The sequence below is a fragment of the Boleophthalmus pectinirostris genome, unplaced genomic scaffold, assembly GCF_026225935.1.
Source record: "Boleophthalmus pectinirostris isolate CB_2022bp ecotype Guang Dong unplaced genomic scaffold, ASM2622593v1 HiC_scaffold_16, whole genome shotgun sequence".
Lineage (NCBI taxonomy): Eukaryota > Metazoa > Chordata > Actinopteri > Gobiiformes > Gobiidae > Boleophthalmus > Boleophthalmus pectinirostris.
Window position 1 is genome coordinate 3,971,625 of NW_026571095.1, and position 25,780 is coordinate 3,997,404.

At 38.5% G+C, this 25,780-nt stretch overlaps 1 protein-coding gene across 1 annotated transcript in view; it reads left to right on the top strand.

The window, feature by feature from the left end:
* The window catches only part of hs2st1a (heparan sulfate 2-O-sulfotransferase 1a), a 124,350-nt gene extending 104,960 nt beyond the window's left edge, over positions 1-19,390 (top strand). Inside the window, exons 2-7 of the mRNA XM_020917246.2 lie at positions 1,080-1,324; positions 2,048-2,133; positions 6,848-6,986; positions 7,086-7,183; positions 13,271-13,428; positions 18,922-19,390. Of these exons, the coding sequence (XP_020772905.1) occupies positions 1,080-1,324; positions 2,048-2,133; positions 6,848-6,986; positions 7,086-7,183; positions 13,271-13,428; positions 18,922-19,157 (962 nt within the window). The 3' untranslated portion in view covers positions 19,158-19,390. The remainder of the gene's footprint in view (positions 1-1,079; positions 1,325-2,047; positions 2,134-6,847; positions 6,987-7,085; positions 7,184-13,270; positions 13,429-18,921) is intronic.
* The last annotated feature ends 6,390 nt before the right edge of the window (positions 19,391-25,780 follow it).

A 25,780-nucleotide genomic window follows, 5' to 3' on the forward strand; every position in this document is an offset into this window, starting at 1 on the left:
AAACTGTTTGCTGTAGAGAAGCAAAGACGAGGAAATCTTAACATAAGATGTTTTGTTTTGTCTGCTAAAAGACAATAAAAAGTCCAGTCTTTTCTTTACTGTAATAAAAATATTATTGATAGAGAAATGATTTTTATATGAGATCATTGCTGCTTTAAATTATGCTCACCTGCTGTCCACCAAACATAAAGGCTCCAGCCCAGTAAAAATCAGTAATATTTGATGTTTTTTACTTAAAATGATGCAGAATCAGATTGTTAACAACAACGATTATTAACGAACCCGTCCATTGTGTGACTGACACCACCAACGTTAACAAGACGTTTACGCGGCTCTTATTGTGCGTGTTCTGTTTGGGTTTCTGGCAATGAGTGGAATTACTGAAATAAAATAATTTTTTTAAAAAAAAATGGGTTATAGCTCAAAATGTGAAAACAGGAAAATAGCTCCACGTAATCCATTTATTTCAGCAAAGTAACTGTAATCCAATTACCTCTCACTGAAACAGTAACTGTAACTGAATACAGTTACTCATAATTTGTACTCTGATTACGTAACGCCGGTACATGTAATCTGTTACTCCCCAACACTGAGTATAGGCTGTGTTTAAAAAGTGAGAATGTGTTGGTGTATGAGTGTGTGTGTGTGTGTGTGTGTGTGTGTGTGTGTGTGTGTGTGTGTGTGTGTGTGTGTGTGAATGGGTGAGTGGTTTCTTGATGTAAAGTGCTTTGAGTGCCTTATATAAAAATGTGTCCATAAATACAACATGATTTTTCAATAAAATCTTTTGCTCTTTGTTGAGGACATTCTATTATCTAAATAATTGCAGTCTTTACAATAATTGCTGAAGCTCAAATTGTGCAGATTGTGATTGTGAAACCTGTTCCGTCTCCCCTCACCTGGTCTTTGTTCAGACTCTCCCTCCGTATCTAGTTTTGATTCTAGTTTTAATATCAATTAATATCCGATTTTTGATCATTGTGACAAACTCTATCTAATAATTCCTACTGACACAACTAAAATAAAATATAAAAAGCTGACATCTTTCTCTTTTTCTTTCTTCTCTTTGTCTTCTTCAGAGCGTGCGATGGCGAGACACGAGGTGCGGGAGCTGGAGCAGAGGCAGAGTCAGGACTGGGGCGTGAGGGAGCAGAGCTGGACCCAGGACTCGGACGAGGACCTGGTCATAGTCTACAACCGGGTCCCAAAGACGGCCAGCACCTCCTTCACCAACATCGCCTACGACCTGTGTGGAAAGAACCACTACCACGTTCTCCACATCAACACCTCCAAGAACAACCCCGTCATGTCCATACAGGACCAGGTAACACAGCGCGGGCGCTCAGTCAGTAAAAACTATATGGATCTAGGAGGATTTTATGACCATTCAAAGATGATGAACGTAACTTTTGTTCCAGCCTTTGAACAAAAATCAAAGCAGCATGTTAAAATCTGACTCGATCCACGGTACTTTGAAAAGTTTCACATGACTGACCTCAACACAGTCAGAAAGATTGATGCTTGAAAAAAAAAAAGGTGCTCAAAAGGGCCCACGAATATCCCCAGGTGACCAGAGGGTTAAGTGACTTTGAAGTAACATTACACTCACCTGAGTAAAATTATTGACTTCTCTACTCACCTCTGATTGAGACACATTATGTAAATGAATGTTTAACCATGTATGTCGTGTTTATGTCCTTTTCTATCCCTAATGACGATATGAACTCAGTGTTATTACTCAGTGTTAATATTATTATTTTTTATTTTATTTATGCTTATTAAGGACATCACAATCACATTAGACAAGCCAGATACATTGCTTTGAGTGTTTTAGCACAAGTGTTAGTTTTCAACACTTGTCCATATAAAAGAATATAAACTACGCACATAAAAACAGATAATACAAGACACAGAAGTTACATACACATAAAATATATACAGTACATTTTCAATGGATGGATTTTTGATTAGAAACATACAATCATTTTAATTTACTTTTACATTTGTTGTTATTGGTTTATAATAATCTCATATTTTGTGTATCCAGACACGGTTTGTGAGGAACGTGACCGAGTGGAGAGAGATGAAGCCAGCCTTCTACCACGGCCATGTGTCCTTCATCGACTTCACCAAGTAAGACAATAAAACATACTCGAATTTTATATACATCTTCTAGAATGAACACATAAAGTCTTATTTTGATCAGCCTCAATTATGAATTCTTGATTTTGATTCCAACATAAATGTACAAACAAATGAGACAGACTTTCAATCAGTTCCATTTTATGTAACTTTACTAGTGGAGGATCTGCTACCTGCTTGTCTCCATGGAGATGAATGATACTTCAAAATGGCACTCGCTCTTGTGTTTGGTTGTTTGTTTGTTTGCAGGTGTTTTTTATTGCTTTAAATATGTTGAAAATCATACAGTACAGCAGGGTTTGTCTCTGCACAGACCTGACCTGTAGCTTGCCCTGGTACCATCACCTGCTTATCTTAACAGAAATACAGTAGCAAAGTTCAGTGCCAAACTGTGGAACATTCGAGGCAAAGCTTTAAAGAGCCCATCTCATGCAAAATCAACTTTTCAGAGCTTTCTACCTTCTAAGAGCGATGTGTGGGCCTTGTATTTGTCGCTGAAGTGGTTTTTAGATTGATTCGGCTTTTTTTTTTTTTTTTTTTTTTTTTACAAATTGCAGCGTATTTCTCTCACCCTCCCACCAGACAACGAACTAAAGCTGCTACAACAATGATGCAGCGGATACACTTATGACGCATCAGACGTAGCAGCTCCCCGCTCCACCGCGTCCACCCCGTCTCCACCCCGCTTCGTCTGACAATTTCCACATGAACACCTAAACAAAAGCGACAGCATAAGCCACGATATAAGAAGTTTATCTACTAGTGTTTATTAAAACTTTACCAATCAGTAATGTTCAGTTGATGTGGACGCGGTGCTTGAGCTTCGTGCACTTCAAAGTCCTCGTCCGATTCCGGGTCCAACACGTGCGGCTGAGCGCGCTGCATCTCCATGATGAATAAAAGTTTATTCCTTGTGAGGGTTTCTGTCTGCCCCTCCTACCCCTCCTTTCCCTGCTCCCTCTTCCCTTCTCTCCTCACCTTATTTGGCATTTCCCCAATTCATCACACCTGCTGAGCTCCACTCCTGGTTCCCATCAAGCAATCATCGCCTGCCATAAGAAACCTGCTGACCTGCTCTCCAGTGCTAGATCATTCCGTCATTTCAGTGTTCTTCCAGTTGGAGCCAGCTTCATTCCGTTGCCACTAGTGATGGTGAGATGAAGCCCCATGAAGCACTGAAGCGTTCCGTTCATTTGCTCGACTCTTGAGCCGATGCTTCAAGGTGCTTCATTTGCTCCACTGTCCCATCAAGTGTCCAAAAACATGTATAACATCCAGAGTGATAATAGAACTATCAACATGATCATCGAGGTTCTGATGGAAAGATTTATACTGAATAAATGAACGATTAAATATTTGAATGTTTGTGATTTCAACAAAGTGTAAATGTATTAACCTGGAGTCTGTTTTCATGATATAAAGGTCGTGTTAAAAGAAAAAGTAGGAACAAATTGAAGCTCAGGATGTAATGTGACTGTGTTTGTGTTACTGCTTTACATCTGTGCTTATGCCACAATAAGGACGGCAAGATAGGGTCATTTTATTCATTTTTATTTAAAAATATCCATTTCTCCACAGTATTTGGACTCAGACGGTTTCTTTTTTATGGAGAATTTCCCCTGCTTTAAAAAAAATAAAAATAAAATAAAAATCTCAAATAGAATGTACCAAACTCGCAATAACCCAAAACCACAAAATGTTTTGGGGGAATCCGTTGCGTTTCACTTGCTGCTGTTTCGAATCGCGCCAAATCCGCGAACCACTTCCCGAAGCAGTCACGTGGTACAGCCGGACAGCGAGGCTTCGGATGTCATCATTTTTGGCTCCTCCCCCAAATGAAACAAGCCTGAAACCCCCTTCATTACTCGACACACGCTTCGAAACCTCGGCACATCTCATAACATCACTAGTTGCCACCTGTTCCGCAAGCCTCTGGTCATCCTCATCACCACATACCTCGCATTTGCAGCCGACTTGAACCCATCCTGCCTCCCCTGGAACCCATCCCCCTTCCAAGACTATTTTTGTTAATAAATACCTTTTGTTTCTGCGTATTTGGGTCCGACCAGTAATTCCTTAACATTCCTATAGCTATCAGGGTCACGCCTGTCTCCCCCTCCCTGCCTGAGATGGGTGGAGGAAGGGCGGCTCACTCGTCGCCTACGTCACGTTTGGAGGGCGGAGCCTGTGTTTTCTCAGGACGGGCGGGGGGAGGAGCAATAGTCGGCCTTTCATAGTTCCTGGTCTGTGACTGTCTCCAAGAAATCAGTAAGATTTCAGAACTATTATGTAATGGATGTTCCAAAACCCAAATTGCAGAAGATACAATGTGAAAAGAGTTACTTTGCATGAGATGGGCCCTTTAACATCTCATATCAGACGAGCTGATAGTCTTCCCCCTTACCCCTGAAACTTTAACACAAAAATTATTTCTTCCTCCAAAATCTGAGCTCCAAACACGTGCTTTTAGTGACAGAGGATTGACAAGACGCAGCCATAACACTGAATGTTTAGATTTCATTTGAAATAAATGTGATTCATTGAAGTCCTACTTGCTGCTTTTGTACTTTTCCATTGACCTCTCAGCTCTGTTTGATTTATAACTCCTACGTTCCTTTGTTCATTACTCACTACACAATCTGTCCTACCTTTCATGGCTCCCTCTCCTCTATTGTACATTTTTTCCCTTTTTTTAGTTTTCACAATGAAGAAACGCAATTTACAAAAAAACATTTACTCCTTTGCAAAGAAAAGATACAAGACTTAAACTTTTCATATTTAGCGAAGCAAAAACTGCAGCACAAATTATGCAAAAAGTGAGTCTAAAAGCCATAGTATGTCACTTTTTTGTCAAACAATAGACTAAAATTAAAGCATGAAAAACAGAACAGTTTGCAGTGGTTCAAAGTTATTCCTCACTTACTTTATAAACACCCTGATGTACCGCAATGACTTTATAAGAGCTTTTCACAACTCACAGAGACCAGTTCCGTGATGGTAAACTAACAACAACTAGCATTCTAACACGCACTTCTTGATTATCAGACAGTAAAATGCTTTTTAATTAGACGCAGACAACACACAATGGATTTATTTTGACCTCAAGAGCTGCTTGTACTGTACAATAAACTGTATCTGTACGGGGGTAAGACTAGTTCTGCTCAGATAAATGGGATAAAATCAGGTGCATGGCCTTTAATGCTGCAGTTTACAAAGAACAAAATGTAAAATAATTATTTACACGTGTTAAATTATTTTTAAAGTCCAAAAAACCCAGTTTGTCTTCTTTAAAGCTACCCTCTGTTATTAAATTGACTGACCCATCCCTCTTGTATTCTCACATATCACCACTATATTACTGTTATCAGTTTGTATGACTATAAACGAAAACAAAAATCCTTAAATGTTTTATTCTCATTACTGTTCATTTTGTACGATCATAAATGATAAACTTTGTGTCTCTGTTAACATTATTATTAGTTTGTGCGACCATAAACAAAAATATATTTCTGCATGTATGTATATGTGTGTTATGCATATGTGTATAAACATTTATATTGAGTATATGTACTTTATATCTATGATGCGCGTATGTGTGTGTGTGTGTGTGTGTGTGTGTGTGTGTGTGTGTGTGTGTGTGTGTGTGTGTGTGTGTGTGTGTGTGTGTGTGTGTGTGTGTGTGTGTGTGTGTGTGTGTGTGTGTGTGTGTGTGTGTGTGTGTGTGTGTGTGTGTGTGTGTGTGTGTGTGTGTGTGTGTGTGTGTGTGTGTGTGTGTGTGTGTGCGCGCGCGTATGCGTGGATATGTTTTTGTATATATGTGGGTATATTTTTGCATAATGACAGGTAAGCACTCTAAAGGTGATGTATATATATATATATATATATATATAAAAGTGAACCACGTGATTATGTAAAACAATTAGGGTAGGATTCTGTAAGTTTTTTTAAGCTTCATCCTCCTCCTTTTGAGCACCAGGTCCCAAATATATTCATGTATACATCACAATTTTTTGTATTGTTTTTGAATCTTGTTGTACCTGGCTTAAACAAATAAATTGAATGAATAGATGCTATGATATTTGGTCTAACAAACAAGACCAAGCAGCACAGGTGAGTCTAAACAAAGGCCAGGTGAGGGAAGGGGAGACAGGTTTTACATCTGCCATCTACTGGTAAAAAAATAAATGAATCAATCAAAGCTTATGAATGGTAGCTTTAAAGGGATCATATTACACTATGTTCTGATCTGTGTTCTAATGTTGTTTCCTCATCACAAACAGACCTGGAGTTTTGTTTTATTCACCCAACCCTGCATATTTAGGCTGAGTTCTTCTCTCAAATAGAAAACACTCTGTTCCACCTTGTGATGTCATGCGGTAGAACAGGAAGTGCTTCACTGTGTTTTAAAACTCCACACACCTTCAGTAAAATCATTTGGATCATTTCAGCTCTGGAATTGCCAAACTCTACTGAACCAACTGTAAAAGGCAGCTGTTAACTTGAAAACTACCACTTCATGACATCACAAGGTGCAACAGAGGATTTTGAGCTTTGGAGATGTAAACAGCCTAATAATAAAGTTACTCAAACATGTGTGAATGAAACAAAACTCCAGGTCTGTTTTTGAGGCAGTAACAGCATTGTAACATGACTTAAATCTTACACAATATAACACCTTTAAACATGTTGCTTTTGTTATTTTCAGATTCGGGGTCAAGAGAAAACCCATTTACATCAACGTGATCCGGGACCCCATAGAGCGTCTGGTTTCCTATTACTACTTCCTGCGCTTTGGGGACGACTACAGACCCGGACTGAGGCGAAGGAAGCAAGGAGACAAAAAGGTGATAATATCTGTTCCCTGATCAATACAAGGCTAACACGGGCTATTATGTGTGATCGCTGTAATTAATTCTCTCTTCATATTTCCGATCGTATTCCAGACTTTCGATGAGTGTGTGTCTGCTGGAGGGTCAGACTGTGCTCCAGAGAAACTGTGGCTGCAGATTCCATTTTTCTGTGGACACTATTCTGAATGCTGGTCAGTACTTTATTCAAATATGATCATAAAACTCAAATCAGTGAAACCAGAAAAGTTACACAATACACCTTTAAGTCAACAACAACACGTACAATTTCACTTTACTAATTTTGTGTCTTAAACAGTGTTGGGAGAACGTGTTATAAAAGTAATGAATTACTGTAATGCATTGCTTTTTGCTCTAACGCAGTAATGTGGGATTACAGGAAAAAAATACTCGGTACGGTGTCAGTAATGCATGTTACAGTGCTTTTTTAACTTGGATTGAAGCTCTGTTTTTTTTGTTTTTCTTCATACAAATTTGCTAAAATCACTGCAATATCAGCAGCGGTGAAATGCCATCGTTACGGTTTCAACTGTCAGGAGAGGTCCGGAGGTGCATCCACGTAGACCGTCGGGTAACCGTGGGCGTAGACCACTGGGTAATTGCAGCTGATGCCCAATCATGTTTTGTGGACACCCTGTTCCGTGGGCTTGGAGTTCTCTCAGGGGTGGTCTTAGATTCCAAAGTCCTAGTCCAAGATTAGTACTGGTTTGATCTGGGTTTAGTCCTGGTTCAGTGCTCTTGGTTTAGACCTGGTTTAGACCTGGTTCAGTCCTGTTTTAGACCTGGTTCAGTCCTGGTGCAGTCCTCAGTTCAGTCCTGGTTCAGTCCTGAGTTAGACCTGGTTCAGTCCTGGTTTAGTCCTAGTTTAGTACAGGTTCAGTCCTAGTTTAGTCCTGGTTTAGACCTGGTTCAGTCCTGGTGCAGTCCTCAGTTCAGTCCTGGTTCAGTCCTGGTTTAGTCCTGGTTTAGACCTGGTTCAGTCCTGAGTTAGACCTGGTTCAGTCCTGGTTTAGTCCTGGTTTAGACCTGGTTCAGTCCTGGTTCATCTTTGGTTCAGTTCTAGTTTAGTCCTGGTTTCGTCCTGGTTTAGACCTGGTTTAGATCGGGTTTAGTCCTGGTTTATACCTGGGTCAGTCCTGGCTCAGTCCTTGGTTCATCTTTGGTTCAGTTCTAATGTAGTCCTGGTTTAGACCTGATATAGTCCAGATTGAGTCCTGGTTCAGCTCTGGTTTAGTCCTGGTTTAGTCCATATATGGTACAAAAGTTCGACATCTTCAGTCACTGATTGTTATTTGTCGATCAGTGACAGTTCTTTTGTTGAGAGTCTCTTAAAGTGCTGCAGTAGTCGTGTAATGTTTTACATTTTAAGTGCACTAATATTGTAATGTAACAAATGACTTTGAAATGACACTAACAAGTCATAAATAACACATTATAGTCTTGAAGTCACTTGCCCAACAGTGATCTTAAATGACATATTAACAGATTCTGAAGAACAATACTTACTACAGACTCTTTAAACCACTTTATGCCACTGACACAAAGCCAGAAAATTCCAGTTAACACATTTTTAAATATACTGTATCATTAAAAAGCCGGAGCTGCAACAACTAAAAAGCCAAATGAGCCAATAATTACCCATAGAAGTTATTTATTTCGCCCTCTGCTGATTTAAATCTTATCTTATTACAACAAAACGACTAAAATCTCTCCATTATAACAAAGAAATTATACACACGATAAAAACTGAGCCCCAAAATAAACCGTTCTAGTTATTTTATATTGAAGTCTAGAGTAATTATTGTAACATGCCTAATCTAACCTAGTCTCAAGCTTTTCTTTAGTTCATGGAGACCAAACCCAACTAAGTTACAGGTCAGATCTGTGGAGAGGCGAGAGTGCTTGTTCTAGTAAGACCTATAAAACCACATACAATTTAATAAGACAATGAAAACTAGTCAGTGTTATTAGGTTCTTTTTTCAGACCTAGAGTTTTGTTTCATACCTGACAGTTTGGACTGCTCACGAGCGCGCACTTCCTCAGAGTCACGTGATGTTGTTGTGACGTGTCTGGTCAGATGATTTAAACAGGTTTTGGTGCTGTCTTTCTACCGTTGGAGGCAGGACAACAGCGCCACCTGCAGTCCCACTTCCTCAGGACAGTATCCCAGGTGTGTGAGAGTAAAAAAGCCCCTCGTCCCGGTTTACAGCCGGAAGCAAAAATGTAATGCAGTATATGAAATACCCTGCATGTCCTGCAATAAAACACCCATCGGGGAAACATGGAGGGCGTTCAGTACACGAAAAAAAGGAACATAGAACAGAATGCGAGAAGGAAACAGCGAAGACGTGCGCACGAGCAACAAAACACAAAGCAGAACAGGAACAACTCAAATTTCTGACCATTGTAAAAGAGAGAACCACATTCTGGACTGGGATGGAGCAAACATCACTGGGACAGAGGTAAACAAACATCGCCGCTGGATTAAAGAAGCAGTTGAAATACGGAAATGTGCCCACAGGATGATAAACCGGGGCATTTTTACTCTCACACACCTGGGATACTGTCCTGAGGAAGTGGGACTGCAGGTGGCGCTGTCGTCCTGACTCCACCGGTAGGAAAACAGCGCCAAAACCTGTTTAAATCAGCTGAGCAACACGTCACAACAACATCATGTGACTCTGAGGAAGACGCTAGTGAGCAGTCGAAACTGTCAGGTATGAAACAAAACTCTAGGTCTGAAAAAAGAACCTAATAATAAAATATCAGAAGACCAAATGAACCTCATTGGACTAAAAACTAGTCAAATCAAATAAGAGCAAGAATACCAATAAACAGTGTTGGGGAGTAACAGATTACATGTAATACGTTACGTAATCAGAGTACAAATTATGAGTAACTGTATTCAGTTACAGTTACTGTTTCAGTGAGTGGTAATTGGATTACAGTTACTTTATTGAAATAAATGGATTACACGGCGGGATTTTCCTGTTTTCCTGTTTTTGCATTTTGGGCTATACCCCCCCCTTTTTTATTTATTTTTATTTTTTCGGTAATTCCACTTGCCGGAAATTAAACCAGGTCTAAACTAGATCTAAACCAAGTCCAAAAAAGGACTAAAACCAGGTTTAAACTAGATCTAAACCAGGTCTTAAACCAGGACTAAACCAGGACTAAAACAGGACTAAACCAGGACTAAACCAGGACTAAACCAGGACTAAAACAGGACTAAAACAGGACTAAAACAGGACTAAAGCAAGATTTAACAGGACTAAATCCTGCTGTGTGGACGTGTCTCCTCGTCTTCTATCAATAATATTTTTAATTTGGTTCAGTAAAGTCTGGGCTTTTTATTTTCTTTTATCAGACAAATCATCTTATGTTATGATATCCTAGTCTTTGCTTCTCTACAGCAAATCAAGTAATCCAAAGTATTCAGATTACGTTACTCACCTTAAGTAACTTAATGGATTCTGTTACAAACTACATTTTGGGTATGTAATCTGTAATCTGTAGGGGAATACATTTTAAAAGTAACCTTCCCAACACTGCCAATAAATAATAAAAAAGTTAAAAGTTAGGAGTTAAATAGAGTTTATTTTGGATTTAATGAGTGTAAGATAGAGCTGTCATACTGTGGAACATTCCAGGCAGAGCAATGGCATATCCATAGAAACAAGCAGGTGACGGACCAAACCAAAACGTTACATGGTCCACGTTTCCCATTAGTTTGTGAATCAAAACACACTTTTTGTATAAATTCAATGCCTATATATCTGCTCCAGGTCATAGACTCACTTACCAAACACTGAATTTTGGAGAGACGATGTGTTTTGCGTCATTAAAGTAAATTCTCCCTGCTTCCTATTGCATCATTTTAGGCCCCAGTGCTTTCCCATCTCCCCTGTGCTTATCTGTCTGTCTGTAGCAAACCGCAGCCTTCACTTCTGCCTTGGCTTGTGAATAAAAATAAGTTCAAACTCCTCGAGATTTTATTACAGCGCGAGGTGAAATAGTCCGACAACACCGGTTTTCTCTTTGAAAGGAGACTGTTGGCCTTAATGTTCAGTTTGGAAGCGTTCCAGACTTTGTTATGGACTATAAAAATGTGATTTGGGCTGCAGATATACGAGCTGGGGCTGGGTTGTGGCATGCTTTTTAGAGATGTTGTCATAAAGGATGCAAGGCGTTTGGAAAAGCTCATATGTTTTATTCTGTGAAGGTCAGACTGTATAGAAAAAAGTACAAAAAGGACTGAGTCTAGTTTCATTGAGCTAAATAGTCAATAACAAAAAGCTGAATCATTTTGAAAACCATCGGCACGGAGTTGGTCCAAACAAGAGATTTAAAATGCATTTGACAGATTTTTCTAATTATTATGATTTCTTGGTTTAGTGGAATAGTCCCAGTGGTAAATGTTCATTATACTTGTAGTTTTACATCTGTTATGTGGCAGTTTGTGAAGAAAAGTAGAAAACAAAGACAATTTATGAACAAGAAAAGCATTTTTCTCACAATTTTAACAGACAGTTTAATTGAATAAAGGTGTTGTCATGTATTTTTATTTGTCATGTCATAACTGTTGTGTAATTTAGACCAGTTGTGGCTGTTGTTTTTAACATTATCATTGTTAGGTAACATACATCTACATATCTAATATCTGCTGTATATATACATACATATACATATATACATATATATACACATATATATATATATATATATATATATATATATATATATATATATAATATATTATATATATTATATATATATATATATATATATATATATATATATATATATATATATATTATATATATATATATATATATATATATATATATATATTATATATATATATATATATATATATATATATATATATATATATATATATATATATATATATATATATATATATATATATATATATATATATATATATATATATATATATATATATATATATATATATATATATATATATATATATATATATATATATATATATATATATATATATATATATATATATATATATATATATATATATATATATATATATATATACATACATACATACACACACACATACATTTTTCAGGACTATAAGTTGCACTTTTTTTCATGGTTTGAGTGTTTCCTGTGACTTATTCTTCGGTACAACTTTTATATTAAAATTTTCACACTGAAGCCGCGACAGGCTCTAGTCTTGTGTGTCAGTATCTAGTACTACTGTTACTCCTGTACCACTGTCACTTCGCATTCTACTGCACATGTCTCCTGCAGAAAAAGCCATTGTTCTGCTGCAAATAGTGAAATCTGCAGCTGAAAACTGTAATCGAGCAGCAGAAAGAAAGTTTGGAGTGAACGAGAAACTTGTGAGGGACTGGTGAAAAGCGAGGATGGAGAACACAGCTTCATGACAACCGGGAGAGTGCACTATGAAACTTTCCTGAAAGTCACTGGATGGATGGACAAAGCCTGAACTTCAGTGACACTGAAACCATTCTGTCGGGATTCAAAAAGGCCCGAATAATTCTAACTGGAACTGATGCCGAGTCTGACGACAGCGACACAGAAGAGGAAGCAACGCTCTGTTTACCTCATGGATCTATGGTTTATCTCCGGAGGTCGTACAGAAATGACAAAGAGGATGAAGAATTCAATGGATTTAGTGATGTGGAGTGAGATCGTGAGTTTGGTAAACTTATGTTCTGTTGTTTATGTCATATGTGACATTAACATATTAACACCTATTCAGCCTGTTGTTTTCTATTCTGTTATTATTAGAACTTGCCTTTCAAGATGAAATGTCAGTTCCTGGTCTCTGATTTTACAAAATACATTTCCCCAAAATGTGCGACTTATACTCCGATGCGACTTAGATATGTTTTTTTCTTCTTCATTGCACATTTTTTGGCTGGTGCGATTTATACACCGGAGCGACTTACAACAGAAAAATACAGTAAACACCTACACACCTGTATACATAAATATAGCCATCTCAGACAAGACATTAAATACAATATTTCTAAGTGTGAACGCTTCCGTTGTTATATTCAAAAAGGAGTGGGACAAAGTGTGACCTTATAAGCTCCCAATAAGCTAAGCTAATAATACATAACTAGAAGTGATTAAATCTAAGGCAGTTAACTCTGTTTTGGAGAAATCAGTAACTTGTCCACTTAAAGCACACAAGAGCACTAGTACCTTTAAACACATGAAACTCACTTCAGATGTGACTGTTGCGCAGGAACGTCGGCAGTGAGTGGGCTCTGGAGCAGGCCAAGGCGACCCTGGTGAACGAGTACCTGCTGGTGGGAGTCACAGAGGAGCTGGAGGACTTCGTCATGATGCTGGAGGCCGCTCTGCCGCGCTTCTTCAGAGGAGCCACGGACCTCTACAGGACAGGTGCACAAAAGACAGAAATGTGGAGTGAAAGGATTTGATTTTGCTGGGTCTATTCAGTTATATTTTCACTGAGGGTAGACATTTTTATTTGAATAGGTTCTTTTTTTTTAGACCAAGGTTCAGTTTGTTTTCATACCTGATCATTTGGACTGGTCACTAGAGTTCTTTGCGTGATTTTGTGGTATGGTATGGTCTGCTTTTTATTGGAACAGGGACAGTGCAAAACAAAACATTAACAAAGACAGAAGTCATAGGAAAGATGTTGGTGCAGGTTACAGTGTGGATGCTCATTTACACCTGTGTCCCTGAGCAGGTTGGTGGAAAAACTAAAATACAGATTCAGCTTTTTCCACTCTGTATCAAGGCCCAACACACACATTCTACATTCTATTCTCATTCAAATCACACTCATCCATAAAGTACAAACTTGTTTAGAGATCTGCCGCTTCTTTGTCAGACGTGCAAACATTTGAAAACCTGTGCAGGTTCGTCTCTCTGTTGGCAAATGATTCCAGTGACTCACAGCAACAGAGGAAAAAGAGGATTTGGCGAGTGTGCTCTTACTTTTGGGTACTGTGCTCTGTCCTTTGGAGGATGAGCCTGTTACTCAAGATGTTTCTTCAGAGCTCAATGAGACGAAACCCTTCAGAGGAGAAGCAGCACCATGAAGAATTCTGAAAAGCAAAACAAATATTTGCATAGATCATTACATTTTAAATATTTAATCAGTCGTATTTTGCAAGAGTAGGACAGAGGTGATACTGTCGGGGTTGTGTTAACTCTAAACCTTGGTCTGAAAATATATAATCTATTCAAAATAAATTATCTGAAGACCAAAAGAACCTTATTGGACTAATACACATCAACAGAAACTTTATTTACCTGTTATTAAATCAGCAAATGTTAGAGCTTTTATTTTAGAACTTTTATTTATTTTTCTACTAGTCATAAACATTTTGCGGTAATACTTTAGGGGCAGGAGTGCTACTTGGATATACATAAATTATGCAGAATTGTCCTTTTGGTGCTCTTCGGTGTAGGGACCAGTTTCAAATACAAAGTAGGAAAAAACTGAGACACTCAAAAAGTACAACATAATTAAAATCCTTTAATAGCACATGGCAGATAAAGTTAAAATCACGCCAGTGCATTTTCGGCCCCTCGGCTTCATCAGGGCAAACTCAAGATGGAGATCACAGTGCACATTTAAAGTAATAAGTATCGCTGTCTGCTCCGTGTGTGTTTGTGTGTTCTGCGGGTGCTGCGGCTTTGTAGTTTACTGAAGTCGTGCTGGGACACCTGAGTGGATTTGTGTATAGGGCGCTCTGGATTGCGGGTTCGTTTTTTGATGGGGTTGGAGGCTTAAGAGTGCGCCCTATAGTGCGGAAAATATGGTACATACATACATACACTAGGGATGGGCATGATTAGTCGATTAATTGATAATTGATCATTAAGAATTTCATCGATTAGGTTCATTTTTAATCGACAAACCGAATGTAGGTTGCTGTGTGTAGCGTAGGGTGACCAAACGTCCGTGTCCGGGGACAATCGGGGGTCCGTACATGTAGCTCTTTGTACTCAGAAGGAGCGAGCAGACACAAGTCAGTCGGTCAGTCTGCAACGTACCGAAGCACAAATGCATATTTAACGTACAAGAAATTCCATGCTTTCCTTCCTGGTCGGGACAAGTGTGAGTCCATGTGCACAGTGTACAAAGCAGCACATATGTGTCCAGTGGAAAAAAGTTCACCAGGACAACGAAAACATGAAAAAGTTTTTCCAGGTGAGAGTCGCTCAATGTCGATGACGAGTCCCCACCTCCCTCCCCCCGTACGGTGTCCTGGTTTTGACAAACGCAAATATGGTCACACTAACCTGTATTCACCTGAGTCATGTCTTTTAATCCAACAGAAGTTGAACCGGATCAGTGCACAAGAGCTGTTTTTTATTCACTTAGTTTATGCAAATTAGTGATGCGGTTTTAAGTTTTGCTTCTGAGAGAGTTGCACAAATCTGCATTAAACACATTATAATAAACGGGCTGATGTGGCTCTAGAGTGGTGACGGTTTATATGTCGTAAAGTTGAATTTAATTTATGCAGATTAGTAGTGCAGATAGTAATAATAATAATGATCATTTTAATATAAAAACATTAATGATTAATCGATAATCGATTGTTAATTCTCCCGATGATTGATTAAGAAAACTGTATCAACTGCCCATCCCTAACATACACACACATTTTGACCAATGGTTAGTGGTTAAAACTCCCAAATTATTCTAGTAAAGCTATATGGAGTTTAAAAACACAGTGGAGCACATGATGTCACAAGGTGGAATAGGGTGTTTTCTGTCTGAGAGAAGAACTCAGCCAAAGTGTGCAGGATTTGGGTGTTAAACATGTGAATGAAACAAAACACAACATTAGAACTTAGATTAGAAAATTGCGTAATATGAGCCCTTTTAATCTAAACTTTTTGACTCCTTTTGTCACTGTAAAACTAGACAGTGTTGTTATATAGACTTACTGACACTAGACATAATTCCTGCTTCTTTTTGAACCAGGTGCTTAGAGAAATATGACCCCCGTCCCTCCCTCCTCTCGTGTGGTTACAGTAAACGGTTCAGATGAGTAATCCACAGACAGACTCACACAGACAGATACAGAGTGACAGGTTCACATCTCCCAGACTCAGCGCTCATAAAGTCAAACCTCAAATCACATCAGCTCAGCATTAGGGAATCAGTTTAGTCACCAGGCCAAAGACTCCGCACGCTTATGGAGATTAAGGAGGGGTATGCTTAGGAAAATATGCGAAAAAAAATAAAATAAAAATAAAATAAATAAATAAAAATAAATGCAAAATTAAAAAATTGTAAAGAAAGAAAGAAAGTAAATAAATTAATTAATTAATTAATAGAAGTGAAGTAAAATAAATAAAAAAATATAATAAAATAAATATATACAAAAATAAATAAATAATAAAAAATATTAAATAAAAATAAAGAAAGAAAGAAAATCTAAATTAATGCAAATTTTGAGACATCCAGGAATATGATCATGTATTGATTTACGGTAAGTTTGGTTGTTTTTTGTTAAAGGAGGGGCATGCTTATGAAAATATGCAATAAATAAATAAATAAATAAAAATAGAAGTGAAGTAAAATAATAAAAATTAAATAATAAATAAATGCAAAATTTAAAAATAATAAAAAAAAAATAAAGTAAAGAAATAAATGAATACAAGTGAAGTAAAATAATAAAAACAAATAAATAAAAAATATAATAAAATAAATATATTCAAAAAATAAATTCATAAAAATAAAGAAATAAAGAAAATATTAACTAATGCAAATTTTTGAGACAGGAATATGATCATGTATTGATTTATGGTAAGTTTGGTTTGTTTTTTTTTAAAGGAGGGGCATGCTTATGAAAATATGTAAACATAAATAAATAAAGAAATAAATAAAAATAAATAGAAGTGAAGTAAAGTAAATAAAAATAAATAAATAAAAATAAAATAATAAAAAAAAAAATTATAAAAAGAAAGAAAGATAGAAAGTATTAACTAATGCAAATTTTGAGACATCCAGGAATATGATCATGTGTATATGTATTGACTTACGGTAAGTTTGGTTGTTCTTGTTTAACTCGCTTACAATAAAATCAGTATTGCAAATAAATAAATGAACAAATAAATTGAGTTGTCTTCAGAAAGAAACCAGAAAAAAATCAATATCTTAAAGTGAAAGCATTGGCCTTGTCTCAAATAATGAAATATTGTATGACTCAAGTACGAAAATGCACTTAGACTAATTACTTGTGTCGATACTGGCCCCTAGTGGTGGACTTTTGTATTACTATAATCACTGCTTGTGTATGAGGCACAAAATATAAATGGTACAAAATGCTCCACATGATTGAGGGCAGTGAGGAGGGCAAACAGACTTGATTGGGTAGAATTACACAATAAATAAAAGACAGAAAAACACTGGTGATGGTTTATTTTTACACAATGAGAGAATCTACCATTTGAATGAAAGGTGCATTGTGTCACTTTTCTGGTGGAGGCTCTGACACATTCTTGTTATTGCTTTGTATGGAAAGTTTCACAGTATGGTATTAAACATTTTTTCATCTTCACGGAGACCAAATTAAACCAAGTTATGGGTCAGATCTGTGGAGAGGCGACGCCACTCCCAGTCAGAATGTATTTTTGAGCTATAAACCCACCTATAATTGAATAAATTTAAAGGTCCATCCATTTTCTTCCACTTATCCAGGGCTGGGTCGCAGGGGCAGCTGTCTGAGTGTCTGGGGTGAAGGACTCCCAGACTTCCTTCACCCCAGACACTTCCTTCAGCTCCTCCGGGGGGGACCTTGAGGTGTTCCCAGGCCAGCCCAGAGACATAGTCCCTCCAGCGTGTCCTAGGTCTTCCCCGGGGCCTCCTCCCAGTGGGACATGCCTGGAACACAAGAGGCATCCGAAACAGCCACCTCAACTGCTCCTCTCGACATGGAGGAGCAGTGGCTTTACTCCGAGCTCCTCCAGTGTGACGCAGCTCCTCACCCTATCTCTAAGGGAGCACCCAGACACCCTGGAGGAGACTCATTTCGAGTGCTTGTATCCGCGATCTCGTCCTTTCGGTCATTACCCAGAGCTCATGACCATATGTGAAGGGAGGAATGTAGATTGATGGTAAATCGTAAATCTTTCAGCTCAGCTCCCTCTTCACCACAACGGTCCGATACAGCGACTGTATCACTGCCAACGCTGCACCGACGCTAAATTTAAAAGGTCGATCTGTTTAATGTCATAGTGTGGAACATTCCAAGCAGAGCAATGACAAATCCATAGAAATAAGCAGATGATGGACCCTCTACCAGGAAAGTTACTAGGGCTGGGTATCATTAAGAAGTTGCCGATATGATACAGACCTCGATACACAGGCCACGGTACGATATATATCACGATATAGTGCACTTTCAATTCGATACGATATTTTTTTATTTGATTGATTTGATATGGTTCAATAAAAAATTTATACTAAATCATGGCTGTGATACTAAAAGTCTTTGTTAAACCACTTCTTGTGCAAAGTTCACATGAAACACAAACATTTTATTCACCAAAACAGTGAAAATGTCAAATGTGTCACATAAACGAGTTTGTTTTCAAGCATCAAAACTGTAGCTGTAACTAAATAATTTAGTAAAATTTACCAAAAAAACTCTTTGTGATATATCGATACAGTAGCCCACGATATCGATACTGTATCATCACATTAAACGATACGATATATCGATAGCAATATTTTTGCACATCCCTAAAAGTTACACAATGCACCTTTAAAGTATCGAATCTGCTTTGTGAAACTTTCGACATCCCTAATGTACATGAACAAAAGGACATGTCATAAGTCTTAAAATATGACAGTTACAGTTGCATTTTAGACACTAACTATCATTTTTATTTGTTTTACAGGTAAAAAGTCCCATTTGAGGAAGACAACAGAGAAGAAGCCTCCCACTAAAGAGTCTGTGCACAAACTCCAGCAGTCTTCGATCTGGAAAATGGAAAACGATTTTTACGAATTCGCTTTGGAGCAGTTTCAGTTTGTCCGAGCTCACGCCGTCCGAGAGAAAGACGGGGAACTCTACCTTTTAGCCCAAAACTACTTCTATGAAAAAATCTACCCCAAAAATAGAGACAAGAAATGAACTGATAAACAAGTTGTTTTTTGAATTTGTAACGCTGACTTTGAAACATAAGGAACATATTTGACCTAACAAGTATTGACATTTCTTGGTGAGAAAAACTGAAGTGGACTACAGTTCCCAGAATGCTCATGTCATGTGACCTTGCTGCAGAGAAGAGGAGGTGTTTCTCCATTGGCTCTGTACTGTTGTTTTAGTTGTGTTTGGAATTGTTTTAAATGTAAAAACATGCCTCATGACCGTGGTACTTCAGAGGATTTTATTTGGCTGTAGCATGGGACAGATCGCAGTGATCAGAGTGACATCTAGTGGCAAGATGAAAATTACACGTCCATGTCTCTTATTTTAGCTCCAAATAACTATGTGGTTCATTCAGCAAACAAATGATCCAAACAAAGGAAATACCTGCTTATAATAAATAAAGTTAAAGGTGCATTATGTCACTTTTTTGATGGGGGTCCATCATCCGCTTGTCTCCATGGAGATATTTATCTTTATCTCAATTTAAAGCACTTTTACGATTCAAAAATACCTTGTAAATCATGCTTTCTTGCTGTGAGCTGGGCGCCTCTCCACAGATCTAACCTGTAATTAAGCGTAGTGGCACTATGAGTTTTAAAGTGAAAGCTTCACCATGGAACATTCCAAGCAAAGAAGGTGACAGATCCTCCACCACAAGTTGCGTATTGCACCTTAAAATTTTTACTCAGCATCAAGACTCTTGTTGCCGTAGAAAACTTAAACGTGTGATAAATCTCAGTGTATATTTGACTAAATCATGAAATTTAGGGACAACAGAAATAAAGAGTCTTATGGCAAATCTCTGGTTTTACCACTCAGTCTACAGTCCTACTCTCACCTGTGGTCGTGGGCTGTGGGGAATGACTGAAAGGACAAAATCGATCTTTGAAGGCTGAGTGGGTGTTTCCTTAGAGATAGGGTGAGGAGCTCAGAGTAGAGCCGCTGCTCCTCCACATCGAGAGGAGCAGCTGAGAGGAAGGCATCTGTTCCAGATTCCTCCTGGTCTCTTCCCTGGCAGGGGTTCAACCAGGAAAGACGCAGGAGGGGACTCTGTCACTCGGCTGGCCTGGGACACTTTGGGGTCCCACTGGAGGAGTTTTGGATCACCCATTATTATAATCAGAAAATACTTCTGAGGTTCATCTTAAATGTGCTGGCCTAAATTTGTTTTTTTTAACATGTGGAGGAAAGTTACTTTTATTACTTAAGGGTTATTTCTTTAATTCAATATTCTAATTTGCATATTTCAAAAAAAAAAACAATAGTCTTTCAGTATGTTCTTGCAGACAATACACCTCCCTCCTCCATTCATTGAAAAGCTGAAGAAGCCCATTTAAAGTTTATTTATTTATGCCCCTGTCCTGAAGCTCCTGAAGCTCCTGAAGCTCCTGAAGCTCCTGAAGCTCCTGACCACTGCAGCCACTTGAATGACTTTTTCTAAAAGCGAATGTCGTGAGGAGTGTACATTTTCTACTGAGCCGGGCGTCTTTACTCTTGTACATGTGATTTGAAAAGGGAGGGAGCTTCGTGTGCGCTGCTGCTGTAAATATATAACTACAGTTTACAGTTGATTTCTGATTTAGTATTGTGTAAAATTAACCTATTTATACAGTCAAATAAGTGGCCTGTGTGAGTGGGTTTGGTCATCTACTGCTACTTTTCATTTGTAGTTTTATTTGGTCCGGTTTTGTCACTGCTTCCAGTCCAAACAACGTCATTAAACAATTACAGATGATTAAGTTAGTTAGATATTTGTAACTACTAACTCTGATGCATTAGATGAGAACAGCCAACAGATAAAGAAGCTGGTCACAAAGATCAGCTCCGACAAAACAGATCAAGGAACTGTATGTAGCGTTTTAAAAATGTTTCTACAGTCGCCACTAAACCTGGGCTGCCGATGCTTTAAAGATGCACTGTGAAACTTTTCTGGTGGAGGCTCTGTCAGATGCTTTTTCACCATGTTATTTCTTTGTCTGGAATGTTTCACAGTATGGCATTAAACCCTTCTATCTTCATGAAGACCAAACCAAACCAAGTTACAGGTCAGATCTATGGAGGTGCGACTCCACTCACACTCAGAATTTTGTTTTTCAAGTTATTTTTGAGCTATAAAACCACCTGTAATTTAATAAATGTAAAGTAGAGCTATTTAATGTCACATTGAACATTCCAGACAAGGCAATGACGTATCCATAGACACAAGCAGGTGTCAGATAGCCTGATTCATCAGCTGGTTTTACTTCGTTTCACTTCGTACAAAGCTTTTCCCCAAATCCTGTAGGAAGATGGGTAATAATGTCTTTTCCCCTTGATGAAATTCACTAAAAATTCTTTGCTCTAGCTTTAAATCCTTGATCTCAAGAATCGTTGACACCACAGAATATATGACTCTTCTCTGATTGGCTGGTGCCCGAACTTGCACTTTGGGTTTTTTGCGAATCATCTAGTGTATTTTGAGTCCTGACCTAGTTAATGGAGAGAAATGAAAATGTGTGGAGGTACTAGGTAGCACCAGCCTGGCTAAGTGTCAGACCCTCCATCAGAAAAGTTACACAAAGCATCTTTAAGCTTTGAAACTGGCGACCCAAATGAAAGTCTCACCTGAGGCTCATTCTGTTCTCTGATCTCATGAACCAAAACACCAAATTATAACAGCTTGGCCATCATGTTTATGTTTTTTGTAATTAAGAATAAATCAGCATTACAATTGTTATTTCAGCATTACCTGTTGAGCCTGGCAACACATACTAGGGAGGAAGGAAAAGTTAAAGCCTATGAAAAATTGTGAGACTGTATTTCACCCATCCCATCCAATCCCCGACAGTTTTCTGAATGTGTCTTTGAGTTCTCCCAATTTCTTGTTCTAAATGGCCAAAAACATCGAAACAATCTTATTATTTCCATCCATCGATCTCCACTCACTCAGCGTTTCATGTCTTTGCCAAAACTGTTTACCACGTTGTACTTTTTGGAACTGAATATTGTCTTGATCGTTCAGAACTGATCGTTTATGCCAAAACTGTCAAACTCATTTAATTACAGATGACCTGCTATGTAACTTTTCTGGTGTACGGTCTACAGACTACTTACTTATCTGTTAATGCTTTGCTGAAATGTTCCGTATTATGGCATTAAACGTATATCTCCATGAAGACAAGACAACATGACGCTACCAAACCAAATCACAAGTCAAATCTGTGGGGAGGCGAGCCCATTCTCAGTAAGATTGCATGTGTTTCAAGGTACTGTATTTTCTGCACTATAGGGGCTCTGAATTATAAGGCGCACTGTCACTGAATGGTCTATTTTTGAACTTTTTTCACATATAAATTGCACCGGACTAAAAGGCGCATTAAACGAAACACAACAGTTAGATTAAGTCAGTCAAACTTTAACATGTTCACAATAGGCGAGTTTCATTGTTGACAAAAGCGTGCGTTGCATGCTGGGAATTATTTTGGTCGGTGGCAAGAAACACTAATTCAACATGACTGACGGAGCGAGAAAGCACGTAAAGGGTATTGATCCCGGTTATTTATCCACTCTAACGGCAGAGGACCCAAGACCATTTGACCAGAAATTGGTCATAAGCATCAACGGACGACAAATCACCCTTTTTCAACCCCGACAAAAGGTGGACCAAACCACATTTCTGGTCAGAATCACCAACTACCTGGACAAATATTCACTTTGGCGATATCCACAATGACTTGGTGGAAACTCCTGGGCCATTCACAGCAGAAAAGATGAAAACCTCCAAGAGTCTCGATGTGTTGTTGAACTTGTTGAGTCCACGGTTTGTTAGGATCTTCTACGTTTGCTCTGCGAATGTTTGAAAGTCGTTTAATTCACCGTTAGTGGTTCTTTTCACTCAGAATTCGAAAAAGACATTTTCCTTCTTCCGTGCTTCTATTTGTGCATCCGATAATGCAGCAGGAATTTACCATTATCAGGGATAAATACGTGAGGTTACGCACTGTGTTTGACCACTACCGTGTTTCTTGCCTCCGACCAAAATATTTCCCAGCATGCAACGCGGGCTTTTAATAACAATGACGTCAGCTGAAACTCACCTATAACTCAACTTTGTTCAATTGTAACACATAAAAAAAAAGTTGTATTCACAATAAGTTATAATAGTTCAAACAGTTGGGTGATTACAGCGTCCAGCACGTCCACATCCCTCTCGTCATTATCCGAGTCAGTGTGGTTACTGTTCCCTGGAGTTCAGTTCAGTGATGATTCTGGTCTTGGTGAAAGCTCGGACCACAGTTGATACTGATCCTTAGTCCAGGTGTCCACGATCCATTGGCAGATCGTGGCGTAAGTCGCTCGGCGCTGTCTCCCTGTCTTGGTGTGAATGTGTGTTCTTCTCTCATTCACTGCTCCCACGCAGCTCACACTTTCACTTTATAAAAGCCTTGAGTTTAAAGTGGGTGTTGTGAGCGTGTCTCTTGACAGGTGCATTTTGATATTAAAAGGAATCACAGTATTGTATTTTCCGGGCTATTAGTCGCGCTCTTAAGCCTCTAACCGCATCGAAAAAACGGCCGCGCACCCCGCAATCCAGAGCGCCCCATACATGAATCCACTCGAGTGTCCCAACACGACTTCAGTAAACTACAAAGCCGCACCACCCGCAGCACACACAAACACACACAGAGCAGACAGCGACCACACAGCGAAACACACCCACAGACACACTCATCACTCCACACCGATGAGGAACAGAACGGAGGAAGGAACCGAAAAAGCGAGTGCAATGTGCCACTTCTAGACACAACTGAACAACTGAGTCACTGTGAACACGCCGACAATCTGTTGGTCCCAGACACACCCTCCCTACACGCCACAACTGAACAAAGCCCAGAGTCACCGTGAACGCCACAAACAAACAAAACCACTCACCCATCAACTGTTGGGTTTCCTTTAAAGTCCAGTGCGGTTTATTTGTGAAAAAAGAAAATAGACCAATTCTATGACAGTGCGCCTTATAATCCAGAGCGCCTAAAAGCCCGGAAAATATGGTATGTATTACTCCGCGGTGCTCTTGACTACGGGAGCCGTAATGCTACAAGTGGTGCGGCTTTGTAGTTTACTAAAGTCATACTAAGACACCCCAATAAATTCATATATAAGACACTCTGCATTCGTTTTTCTGAGGAAATTAAAGGCTTTAAGTGCGCCCTATAGTGCGGAAAATACTGTATTTTTAGCTAATAGAAAAGCTGTAATTGAATAGGTTGGATTGATAAGTTTAATGCCATTCTGTGTAACATTCCAGGAAAATGTAACATCTCCGTGGAGACGAGCAGGTAGCAGACCCCACAAACAGAAAAGCTACATAGTACAGCTTTAAACCCACTAAACTGCTTCTCTGCTTGGGCCTTTGTTGTTCATTTGCACTTGTACAAAGCGTAATTTTCTTTTACATTTGAAAGTTTAATTTTCAAGCCTAAACTGAGATGCCATCGTCCGAGAAGTCTTTTTGAAGAGTTGAAGTTTTGATCAGATTTGCAGCTCAGACTGGAAAGGGGCAACTGCTCATCGTGCCTTTACAACCTGATGTCCTTTTGTTGCAGACTGTGTTCATCTTCTGATTGCCAAAAATACATCAATTAAAAACAAAGCAAAAAATGTGTTCTTTGTTTTCATCTGTTACTTTAACTAAAATGAATTACAAATGTGCAGGACTATTTGGGTGGAAGATACTTTGCAGCTGTCATCAACATTCTCTGCGAAAAAGCTCTGTTATTCAAGTTAGACTTGATCTGAGCTTTATTTTAACACAATCTTACCAGAAAGAGTTGAGACGTAAAATTTGAGTCATAGGATAAGTAGCGTTAGCCCACAGTTTTTCAGTTAGTCACTCACGTTTTTATTAAAAATCAAACCCCTAAACAGGACCATGAACGCTCGTGTTGATCTCAGGCTCTGGAAAAGGTCTTGTTTATATCCATGTTGAGTTTTTGGCTTGAGATTTCAGACCGTATTTCAAAATGTTTGGTAGATTTAGCTAAAGTGTGCATTGTATCACCATTATACCTGTTGAACATTCCTCCAATACACATACAGATACATGTAGAACACCCCCAGCATGGTGTCACTGCAAACTATCAATAGACTCCATACATCCACATCTATCATTGGTGGTTTTCAGATTCTAGACTATTGTAACAGAGGGGGGGCTTCAAAACGGGTTCCCCCACTTTATTTATTTATTTACAACACAGGCAAGTTTGGCTAAAACACAGTACAAAGGCATTAAAGTGGAAAAACACGGTTCTTTATTCTAGTTAATATTAAAAGAGCTCATTTTACACATTTTCTTTTAAAAAGATACACAAACACAACAATTTTATACATAAAAAAGGTGCTATAGTATTTTTTTAGATGCAAAGTGCTAGGTGCGTGGCTTTACTGTTTGTGACTTTAGATGTTTTAAAGTGCACTATGCGCTATTGCGCACACCCCCCCAGCCGATCCTATAGCAATTACACTCCCACCACAGATACAAGAAACTACGGAATCACTTTACGAGAGAATTTAAGGGACTTTGAGAGTTTGAGAGCAGAATCTAGCAGCAGCGTAATCTGCCACAG